The 12,020-nt window shown below is 43.4% G+C and overlaps 1 protein-coding gene across 3 annotated transcripts; it reads left to right on the forward strand.

Annotated features, from left to right (window-relative positions):
* Positions 1–5,527: 5,527 nt before the first annotated feature.
* LOC101781418 (acyl-coenzyme A thioesterase 8) lies at positions 5,528–11,859 on the forward strand. Of its 3 annotated transcripts, none has more exons than XM_004976418.3 (17): positions 5,528–5,772; positions 5,854–5,946; positions 6,456–6,523; positions 7,166–7,247; positions 7,372–7,418; positions 7,555–7,677; positions 8,101–8,178; positions 8,755–8,842; positions 9,137–9,249; positions 9,969–10,031; positions 10,103–10,158; positions 10,446–10,538; positions 10,658–10,714; positions 10,791–10,892; positions 10,986–11,034; positions 11,126–11,194; positions 11,294–11,482. In XM_004976418.3, exons 1-17 carry the CDS (start codon positions 5,757–5,759, stop codon positions 11,369–11,371), a joined length of 1,275 nt encoding a protein of 424 aa, XP_004976475.1. In that variant the 5' UTR covers positions 5,528–5,756; the 3' UTR covers positions 11,372–11,482. The 3 variants fall into 3 exon arrangements, with proteins under 3 accessions (XP_004976475.1, XP_022684134.1, XP_004976474.1); XM_022828399.1 differs by adding an exon at positions 11,698–11,859 and having other exon boundaries at positions 5,532–5,946; positions 11,294–11,420; XM_004976417.3 differs by having other exon boundaries at positions 5,532–5,946.
* Positions 11,860–12,020: the final 161 nt, after the last annotated feature.

Here is a 12,020-nt window from a genome sequence, read left to right on the forward strand (position 1 = left end):
ATTAATCCATCATTAGCAAATGGTTATCGTAGCACAACATTATCAAATCATGGACTAATTAGGCTTAATAGATTCATCTCGCGAATTAGACTCCATCTGTGCAATTAGTTTTATAATTAGACTATATTTAATATTCCTAATTAGTATCAAAATATCCGATGTGACAGGTGCTAAACTTTAGCAACTGCATCCAAACAGACCCTTAGCAACCCACGTCGCACTGTTGCAGCAAAGAAACCCGAGAATCCCTCGCTTCCTTGTTTCAAACTTTCAATGGACGGGGCTAATGGTCATTTTCTGATAGCGCAAGCAGCAACCCTTCCTCTGTTCATCCGCTTGCACTTGCAGCGACCACAATAATATTAATGAATCGCCACACGATTTTCTGTGTTCGTGACATCAGCGTTTATGTAATCAGGTGTGTTTTGTGTTTTGTGTTTTGTTCATCTCGAACAAAGCAGGGTAGACCACTTCTTAAAAAGAAGCTTTCAGGTAATCAGGTTTCCGTGTTCAGAACAGCTGGGACTGTTTATTTTCGTAGTAGTATTCTTTTTTTTTTGCGAATAGTAGTATTTGTTTTCTTGTCCGAACATCACCTTCACTCGCTATATACTATGCATTGTATAAGTCGACCGATATTAGTTAATTGCCTTACTAGCAGTGCATCAAATGATGCATGCAAACAATTAGAAAAGAAAACCTATTACTTTGTGTGAAGTTGTTTGTTTGTTTGGTTTCTTGTGATTTAATCTGTCCACCGAGTTCAATTCATAGATTCAAAGCACGAGTGCTTTCATTTTTTATATTTATTATTTCATGAATTAACAACGCTACTTTGGTAGACGATATGTTCATCGGTAGTGAGACGTACGATGATTAAATGACCTTATCAATCATAAGATATGTCAACCTAACCTCGTTTACAGGGGCAGGGTGAGTATCTTACGCATCCTTAACGGTGAGTATTATCATTATGTGCGTGCACTGAGCATTTGCATCTATAGAAGGATTTTCATTTTTCACTGGATCCTTCAAGAACAAAATCTCATCGAGGCTTCAGAGTTGAGTTCCATCTTTTTTTTCTTTAAAGGGCAGCAAAATATTTGCTGCAAATTTATATCAGAGGGAGGGAAATAAAAGAGATGATGGTCCAGTTTTTTTTTTTAGTGAAAACATATCCGAAAACCCATACAACCTGACATGCGCGGTGTGGCACACTACCTCAATAATATAACGTCGGTGCAAAGAATGATCCAACTAGCAAACCGCCACTACTCTGGTAAGTCGAGCAACACGCGGACCACTTGGTCAAATAAAAAGACCTAACAACCAAAACGCAGCACCACTCGCTCCGAATCGCAATAAAAAGAGGACAGACTGACCCAAACCAACAGCTTGCACAAAACAGGCGAGTTCACGGGCCATCTGACACGAGCATGACGTCCGGGTGCCATACTTGACAGCACGCACCAGGAGTCCACGACCAGTTCAAGAGTGCCTATGAGATTTTTGGGTGAACTGTCAATTCCCTTGGATGCCAATATTCAATAGCACCCCTATAGAACAACAGGAGGAGCATCAAGCATATGCTCCTCTGCTTGTCGACCAATAATTAATTGTCTATAGGAGGAGAACCAATAGTTCTCTTCCACATTTACCCCTCCAGACGCTTCATCCTTATCCCGTCGGTGTTCATCTGCAGTAACCATAGTTGTCAGGATTGAATGCAGACCAACAGCGATCACGAGGGGATTCATTCATCAGAATCACTATCCGGTACTTGATGAGGATGATGGACGGCTAACAGTGCTGCGAGCAGCGCAAGCACGTGTGGAATGTTTGCTGCAAAAACTGATAGCATGAAGATAAGTGTTATTAACTCAGAAAATAGAATGTTTAGGTGCATACCAAAAGTATATAGAAAAATTAGGTCTTCTTTAGTTCCTAATTTGGAAGTGGCAAAATTGGTATTTTACCATAAATGCACAACTGTAGCGTTTCGTTTGTATTTGTGAATTATTATCCAAATATTGACTAATTAGGCTTAAAAGATTCGTCTTGCAAAGTACAACAAAACTGTGCAATTAGTTTTTGATTTGTCTACATTTAGTACTCCATGCATGTACCGCAAGTTTGATGTGATGGGGAATCTTCTTTTTGCATAGTGTCAAAGTTTGCATAGTGTCAAAGTTGAGAGTTTGGAGGAACTAAATATAGCCTTAAAGTGAAATAGTAACGTGGGACGGAGGAGTACTTGAAAGTCCGCTTCAGAGGCAAATCCAAGGAGGAGACAAGAGAGAGGTTTGTGACCTACTAGCTAGCTACCATCACACTACTAATTGAAATATGAGCATTCGTCCTTAGTACCAGACGACTTTTTCATCCGGTATTAACGCGCGAAATTAGTACCGGGTAGAAATTTTCGTTCCTCATGGATCTTTTAGTACTGAGCAATAAATCCCGTGAAGTGCCATTTAGTACTAGGCGGTGTTATTGCCCGATACTAAAAGCCTCTCCACGGGTTACTTCAAAAGGAAAGCATACTTAATTTTCACATGTGTTTTTGTAGATGAGATGGTAAGTAAGGTTTGCGCAAACTTTAAGGTTGTGGGTTCGAATTCCGTAAACTGCGCACGCACGCGTGGTATTCGCGTTCGTCAATTTTTTTTAGTACGGACGGAGCTAGCTTTCAGTTTTGAGTGCATGTTTCCTTTGAACGTTTTTTACAAGACTGAAGGTCGGCATCCTTCAAAAGTTCAAATACACTCCTTCTGTGTTCTTTCAAGGAGAACACCGGGCCAAGCCCAGAAGCTGCAGAAGGCCCACAACAACAATGTGTGTTTGTGTTTTTTTTTGGTTTTTTGCTGACTCTAGGAAAGGCGAATGTTTTTTCATTTTTAATCTTTGGCATTTGCTGCTGCGTCTACCATGTTCAGCTGGACAAACTAGAAGCATATTTATTTCAGTTGGGTAAAGCCCATTCAGAGTTCAGAAGATTTCCGGTCCCTAGACGGATCCAGATTTTCTGCTGTCTGACTGTCTCAATTGTGAACAAAATATGAAGCATGCAAATTGAAGTTTTGAACGAAGCACTGCAGCTGACAAGTGTTCTACTCGTACCCCGTCCGCGCCCGCGCCACATACTTGGGCTTCATCCACTCCTGCCCCGCCGCCTGCGTCGTCTGTGTCGCCGGCAATGCGACGGGGCGGAGCGGCTCCGACCCCTCCTCGTCGGTGTCCGCGATGTGGTTTTCGCGTTTCGCGTCTGTCTTGTAATCATCATCAAACGAGGGCGGCGCGTCGTCGCCGGAGTAGTTCTGCGCCAGGAACTTCTTGGCCATCTCAACCCGGATGAGCCCTATGACCTCCTGCAATTGGTCGCCGATCTTGGACTCGCCGGCGGCCATCCGCACGGCGATGGTCTGCTGCATTGCGTCAAGCTCTTCAAGGTTCTTGCCCTCGACGACACTCATCACGTCGGCCGCAACCTCCGAGTGCAAGTACACCCCGCTTCGTCCAGCAGACCCGGCGGTCTTCAGGATCTCGGCATCGCAGAGCACCTTGGTGGCCTCCCAGAAGGGCCCGTTCGCCGTGTCGAGATCGGCCTGCGCCCTGATCTCCTCGCCGAGCTCCTTCAGCTCCTCCGCGGACGCGCGACGGAACGCCGCGAGCGCGCATCGCCGCGCACCGGCGAGAGACTCCACGAGCATGTCGATGCGCCTGGGGCGGCCCTCGGCGAACCGTATCCCGGCCCGGCGCCTGCTCTGCTCGAGGAGGAACGCGGCCTCCTTCGCCTCCTCCTCCGCCCTCGCGAGCGCCGGAGCCACCGGCGGCGGCGGGGACGCGCGCCGCGGCGCGGCGGACGCCTTCACCCCGTCGGCCTCCTTCCGGCGGGCGAGGCAGCGGCGCCGCTCCGACCTGACGATGCCCGGGAGGACGCCGCGGGACAGGCCGCGGTCCAGCTTCTTGCGCCAGACGAACGCGCCAAGGCCCCGCGCCGCCAGCCTCTCCGAGACCGCGGCGGCGGACGGCCTTGGACGGCCGCGTGGGCGTGGGCGTGGGCGTGGCCTCGCGCGCGATCGCGGGGGAGGCGGCACCGAGCTTCCCCATCGGCGGCGCGCGATCTCGAATCGATCAAAGTTCGAAGGGCACCCGGATCAAAAGCGTTATGCAGGGGTCGCTCGCGAGTCGCGAACCGTCCGGATGGCGCGAGTCGGTTGCTGCGCCGAACCGACTCCGCGGTGGCCGGGGGACAGAGAAATTGCTCCTTCAACGTGGGCGGCACGGATCCGTCTCCGGATTTTAGTCAAGCAAATACTTACAGAAGATTAGATAAGCAAATTCTTTCTTTTTTAAGGTAGTTTTATTTATGTTCATTGTCCAGGAAGGCTAATTTTGTAGGAGACTAGGAGTAGATCGTAATTTAGCTGGAATTTAGCTAGTAATGGGGCTGGAGGATCACCGAGGTCAAATGTATCAAGTACCATGTGGGCTGACAACGTAAGTGTTATTTTTTAATTTAATAAAGCTCGCCATGATATAACTTTTATTTGAATTTAATACAGCTATAAACAAAGCACAGCTATTTGTTTGGCATGATGCCATTATATTAGCTTGGCGGCATGCCTTGCGTATTAATACAAAATCCACGTTTCAAAAAGAAAAAAAATAAATAGAATCCAAATCAAACGAGGTGGTTGGCAGGTTGCAGGTTGCTTGCTCTGTTGAGGAAACAAACGCTCACCTTCGTGGATGCTGGGCAATTTGTACACGCTGTCGACCGTTTCTGATCGAGCTCCCAGGACCCGAGATTAGGCACCAAGTGTAACTGCCATCCCTGCAAAAGAAGCGATCATCTGACGGCTGCAGATTGCAGAAGCGCCCATGGAGTCGTGGAGATCAGGCTCCGTCACTCCGTGATGGCCACATGAGTAGATGATACACGCCGCCCAGACTCCCGTTATTTATGCCCGGTGGGGCCGCGACCAACTGTTCCAACACTTGGCTCCACGCGAGGGTGATCCTTCATTTCGTCACGTGCAACCATAGCCTAACGACTCAAGAAATATCCACCGACAACACGGTCCCGTTTCCATCCCGCAAATCCTAGACCTTGTTTAGTTGCCTGATTTTGGGTATCCAAAATCACTGTTGTAGCACTGTAGCACACTGCAACGTTTCGTTTGTATTTATGAATTATTATTCAAATATTGACTAATTAGGCTCAAAAGATTCATCTCGCAAAGTACAACAAAACTATGCAATTAGTTTTTGATTTCATCTACATTTAGTACTCCATACACGTACCGTAAGTTTGATGTGATGGGAAATCTTCTTTTTTTATAGTGTTAAAGTTGGGAGTTCGGTGGGAACTGGACAATCCCCTAACCACAAAGCCACCCAACCCAGGACTCCAACAGTCATGGACACAAAGCCACCCAACCCAGGACTCCCAACTCTCGAAGTATCCCCGGCCTGACACGCAGGGCCCGCACATCGCCATAGCATCGCATCGCACAAGCACATTGCACGACCACGCGCACAAATTAGAGGGAAGTCTCCTCGTCGGCTCGTTCGCTCCTCTCGTCTCGTCTCCGCCTTCCCCACGAGTCGCACAGGGCCAACCAATCTCCTGTCTCGCTTCACCGCGCTTTTAAATCCAGAGATTTTTTTTTTGTCGGCGTCCTCCTCCGCCCCCTCGACCGCAGCCGCCCTCGCTGCTCCGGTGCCCCCGCCGCTGCTCCCGCCGTCCGGCGATGGATCGTGAGGAAGGTAAATCAGCGCCGGCGCAGAGCCCGCCGAATTTGGGACCAATTCTGGCTAATCTGCGGCCTGGTTGCCATTGGTGTGCAGTGACCGAGTTCCTGGGGCAGGTGCCCCTCCTGCAGTGCCTCCCGGGCTCCTCCATCCGCAGGATCGCCGACGCCGTCCAGGTCAAGCGCTACGGTACGTACCTAGCCTGGCCGCGAGCGTTGCTGGTTGTTGGCACGCTGGATCGATTGGTCGTTGGGTCGGTTTTGTTGTTTGCGGTGAACTGACAGCGAGCTTTGCTTCCGTTGGGTTACTCTGTTTTTTCTACGTAAGGACGGTATGCGTATTAATTTCTGTTTGCAGAACTTATGTGCTCTCAAATTGCGTACCTGATTTTGTGCGCAGCTCACAACGTATTTGCGAATGTTTAATGTTGGGTCTAATAGATTGCAGCCAAATTTAAGTTTAGAGGCAAGCAAACGTGAACAGAGAAACAGAGTAAGAATGGTTTTTAAGTCACGAGCTAACCAGTAGTCCACAATGACTTGATTAACTTTAACTGTTTGACCCTTGGTGCCTGTTCAGTCTATGCCCCTAGAAGGAGCTACTTGTTAAGGTTTTGTAGACAACGAATGTGGTGAGTGGTGTGGCTTCAAGCTGAGTTATGTTTGGTTTTCTGATACTATCATACTGGTACCTTTCAGAACCTGGTGATTATGTCGCCCGTGAAGGTGAACCTGTAGATGGCCTTTACATCATTTTGGATGGTCAGGTAAACATTCATGCAAATCCTTAATTTAGATGGTGTATAAGCTGTCAATAAGTAAGGTAAAGAGGTATATGATCTCTTTTGTGCCTCATGGTTGCCATCCTTCTTCAGCATTGATGCTTCATTGAATCTGCACTGGCGTGTGCAAATGTTGATAGAAATAATTTTGTGCTTCATCATTGCCACCCATCTTCAGCACCGATGTTTATTTGACTCTGCACTGGCATGCAGAAGCCTGCAGTATCAGTAGCTTAGTACTCAATTCAAATATGTGGATCATATCATTTTGGCCTGGCTTTTCTTTATTGGTTAGTTCCTAGTAGATTGTAGACGAACTATCATTTGTAAAAAAAGTTTATAACAATGATCATTTGTACTGTTGATTGGGCGCAACACTTACGCTGGGTTCCATCATTTAAGAGTATTGTACGGTCCTGTTCTTCTGTACCTTTTTTCCTTCTCTAACTGTATTGCACTATCAAATTGCTGTTTTTTTTACCTTTCACTCAGTTATTTTGCTTACGTATTTATTATATCGAAGTAAATACCTTTGCTATTTACCATAATGGGAGAGGGGACAGAGACTGATGCTACTACTAGCATATTACTTTCTGATAATTGAATGAAATTCTCATTGTCTTGAAGGCTGAAGTTTCTGCACCTGCGAATGCAGAAGAAGCAAACCGCCCAGACTATGTGTTAAATAAGTATGACTACTTTGGTTACGGTAAGACCTTACCAACCATGATTTTTTTTAATATAGTTCAAATGCATTCTTTATGAAAAAATATAATATGTTGTACATATGTCATTTCATGCTTTAATTTTTGATATTTTGCATTATTTTGTAGGAACCAATAGTTCCGATCATCAAGTAAATGTTGTCGCACTATCTAAGGTAATTATTGCTAACATTCCCACTTTTGATTTGCCATTTTTTTAGATATAGGATTCCCTTTTCCCTGTGATAGTTGGCTGATGGCATTTTCGAATGTGTATAACGATATCTAGCCTTTTGTTTTCATCTATTGCAGCTGACCTGCTTCATATTGCCCAATCAATATGGACATTTGTTACAACCAAAAACTATTTGGAATGCTGAGGATACACCTGAACATTCTTTGCTGGAACAAATTTTGCACTTAGAACCATTAGAGGTAAGTCTAAATGTAAGGCAGTGTCTATGATGTTTTTGTTCTGTTATGGTTCTATAGTTTAATCACTGTACTTGAATTATTACTTAAATATATTAAGGACTAAAACATATGCACCATCAATGTTAACACCTCAAATTTTTAGGTTTTCTTTTTCATGCTTTGACCAGCTCCAGTGTGCACCAAATGGATTGAAGGCAGTGGAATCATAATGTTGCCATTTGAAGGCTAACCAAGTTTTAAAATCATCACACGTTTTTTGCAATTACCTAAAAGAAACAAATACGATAGCAGATTCTTTAACAGATTTGCATGGTTGCATTTCCTAATTTGTAATTTAAAAAGGATGAACTTTATAAATGTAGTGTTATTTTGCAGTGAAATCCATTGTCTTGCTCACCAGAAATATTATCTCTGTTTTTTTAGGTCGATATCTTCCGTGGGTTTACTTTACCAGAAGCTCCAACTTTTAGGCAAGTTTTTGGAGGACAATTGATTGGACAGGCACTTTTTCTACCACCCTCTCTTACTTCTGCGATCTAGATCTTGTGAATATATTTATTTGATCCCTTCCTTTCCTATGCCTGAATTCTTATTCAACCTTCTACAGTTTTACGTTTAGACATGCTTCCTCTACTTCCCATAAACTCATGGTTTGCGTGTAAGAACATATCCATGAAACCACTAATTCAGTAACAAATATACAAAAGGTGGTATTATCAGTGTCAACTTTCTTCCAGACATTCCATTCTGCCTTATTGTTAGTCTTGTTTTTATCATATGACTAATTCTATCATGATTTGTTCACTTGATAGACATCTCAGTTATCAAATGTGTTGCTAAGCACCTCAGGGTGACAATAGATTATAAAAATTTTACTTCTCAGGTGTCTTTTGAATACTGCAGCTATTAGTTTGAATTCAGTCATGCATCTCCTTTGCTGCTGAAAGTCGGTATCCTTTGGACAAATGCCTTTCTGTCGCCTACTGTTAACTCTATGATTTGTTTTAGCAACAGCTGGGGATCCTTGTAAAAGGTCTTAAGCATGTCTTAACCGCTTCTCTGTTTGATCCCATGCAGGCACTAGCCGCAGCATCCAAGACTGTTGATTGTCTAAAAATGGTGCATAGTTTGCATGCGATTTTTCTTATTGCTGGAGACAATAACAGTAAGGTTCTCAAAACTTATGTGATCTTTTGTGATCAATTTGGCTGACCAAATGTAATCTGAGAACCACTAATCTATCAGTTCATAAAGACTTATAAACAGAAGCTTCTGGTTTGGACTCATCTGGGGCTGCAATTTATTATTCTTATCCATGAAAAATTGATTAACAGTCAGTATATTTAACTCTTGCAACTTCTCCATAAGTGGTAGTAAGCTAGGTATCAGGTGCAATTTTCTTTAATCCAACGAAGAAGTTTGATGCTCATGGCTGTCTTTGATTTGTCCTCTGCTGCAGTGCCAATAATATATCAAGTTCATCGGGCACGTGATGGATCCAGCTTTGCAACCAGAAAAGTGGAGGCAAAGCAGAAAGGCCTAGTTATATTCACTTTGATTGCTTCTTTCCAGGTGATAATCCTTCTGGTCCTTATACCTTTGTAAATGATATTATAGGAAACTTAAGTAACTTATTCAACTTGATACCAGTGATGATTGTCATTTGTCAATCTTTTGAGCTTGACTGAGAATCTGTTAAGTGTCAAATGAAGGGAACCTTGTACCATCCAAAACACTGCATCACATCACATTGGTTACTTTAAATGGCACTTTCATTCCAAACTGTTATCAGATTTAACTTAAGATGTAACTAAAATGGAAGTATAGTTGGAAAGAAAAGTGGCTACTTGTTGCACTTGCACACCTTACTAAAATTCATGCTCTTTGAATCCATAACTGGTATATCCTCATCAGCTGACAATCAACATCATCCTTGTCTCAATAGCTGCCAAACAAATACTCCCTCAGCCCCAAAATACTATTCGTTTTGGCTTTTCTAGATACATAACTTTTGCTATGCATCTAGACATAGTATATATCTAGGTGCGTATCAAATATTATGTATCTAGAAAAGCCAAAACGAATAGTAATTTGGGACGGAGGGAGTACCATTTTAGTCTCAAATTTGATTAGTACATTTATATATGGTCCATGGATAATTTTTGTGTGTGGCGCAACTGCAAGATATTATACTGCTAGTTTGAATTTTTCTTTAATATTCAAAGGCCAACTTCATGAAATCTATCAGGGTGAATTTGGTCTGACTATCTGTTTAATGGATTCCATTGCAGAAGGAAGAAGTAGGTTTTCAGCATCAGGCTGCAACCATGCCTAATGTTCCTCCTCCAGAACAGGCAAGGATCTCTCTCTTTCCTTTGGTATCTGTGGAAGAAAGAACAGATAGCTAATAAGCAATCAAATGCAGCTCCTTAATCTGGAGGAGATACGAGAAAGACGGCTTACTGACCCACGCTTCCCATCGTAATTTTTCTTACTTCCTATGATATCTTTTGATAGTTATCTAAACTAATGCTGCTATCAGGTTATTCATCATTTTAGACTTTTATCAAAATCATAGCCTTCAGGATTTACTTCCTTTTTGCTGTTCAAAACGTATGATTGTTGATCAGCATCATGTTTCTAGTGGATCTACCTTTCTGTTAATGAACATTTACAATATCAAATATACTTTCTAAGCGAGTTTGCTTATCGTTCATCTATTTATTACTTGATGCACTGCAGATTCTTGACTGTGTAGTCATCTGCAGGCAATATAGGAACTTGGCAGCTAAAAAGAAGTTCACGCCTTGGCCCATAGAAATGAGATTCTGTGAAGATTCAGCGTCTCAATATAAACCAAGGTTTCTGCACACCATCTTTTTCCCTCAGCGCAGCCCACTCATATTTTCAATTTGCGTTTTATTTTATCCTGACCTGATTTGAGTTATGATTCAGTATTGCCCCTGATTCTTTTTTTCAGCTTAAATTACTGGTTTAGAGCTCGAGGAAAGCTTTCAGACGATCAAGCTCTGCATAGGTTTGTAATTTGATCACCGTACACCATCTCTCATCGTTTGTGTACTTGCGCATAATGTTATTCTGCATTATTACAGGTGTGTTGTAGCATATGCTTCGGATCTACTATATTCTGGTGTCAGCCTGAATCCTCATCGGGAGAAGGGGTTGAAGACATACTCACTCAGTCTCGATCATTCGTACGTTTTCTGTAACATTCACTAGTGATTCCTGTCGTCATGACTTAAGCAGATATTTGTTTGTTCTTACCGCTGCCTGCCACCGTTCTGCAGGATCTGGTTCCACAAGCCTGTGAAGGCTGATGACTGGTTACTGTACGTGGTAAGCCATTATCCATCTCTTAATCGATACAAATACAAAGGAACTTGTCTATGTGAGATACTGAGTTTCATGTTGCTTTCCATGAGTACAGATCGAGAGCCCATCCGCGCATGGTGGCAGGGGTTTCGTCACCGGGCGCATGTTCAACCGGCAAGGAGAGGTAGGCACTCGTTGCTTCAGTGCTTCTGCATCCATTGTTGGGACCCAAATAATTTATAATCCAAATAATTTATAATGGTTTCTCTTCTGGAATGCTCAGCTTATCATGTCGCTGACCCAAGAGGCGCTGATTAGGAGGGAGAAGACACGAGGACCAAACCCGAGGCCAAAGCTTTGAAAGGTGCAGAAGAGTCTGTAGTAGCCTCTTCTCTTTCAATTTGGTTTAGGCCATGTTTAGTTACTCCCAACTTCCAACTTTGACACTATGCAAAAAGAAGATTCCCCATCACATCAAACTTGCGGTACATGTATGGAGTACTAAATGTAGATGAAATTAAAAAGTAATTGTACAGTTTTGTTGTACTTTACGAGACGAATCTTTTGAGCCTAATTAGTTAATATTTGGACAATAATTCACAAATACAAACGAAACGCTACAGTGTGCTACAGTGCTGTAACAGTAATTTGGCACCTCCCAAATTGGCCAACTAAACAAGGCCTTAGATATTTACGAATTTCTTGCGCGAAAATGTACAATGTTAGGCGGTATATAGAAGGAAAAAGGTGATACCGATTGTTATGAGCTGGATATTTGTAGCTTCTCGAAGTGTAAACAGGCCTAATTGAATATGAGTGAGGGTTGGGAAAATAATGTCACTTGGCTTCTCTTCAGTTGCAACTCACGTCCATGGGATTGGCGTGCTTCGGCTTCCGCTTCCAGGTTTGGTGTTTGCACTCTATCGTAGTCTAATGCGTGGTTACATTCTTGAGTACTGATATGAAGACAGGGAAGGAAAAAAACGAGAATTGGTTTTGCCAGTCGCAAG

This window comes from Setaria italica, chromosome VII, assembly GCF_000263155.2.
Source record: "Setaria italica strain Yugu1 chromosome VII, Setaria_italica_v2.0, whole genome shotgun sequence".
NCBI lineage: Eukaryota > Viridiplantae > Streptophyta > Magnoliopsida > Poales > Poaceae > Setaria > Setaria italica.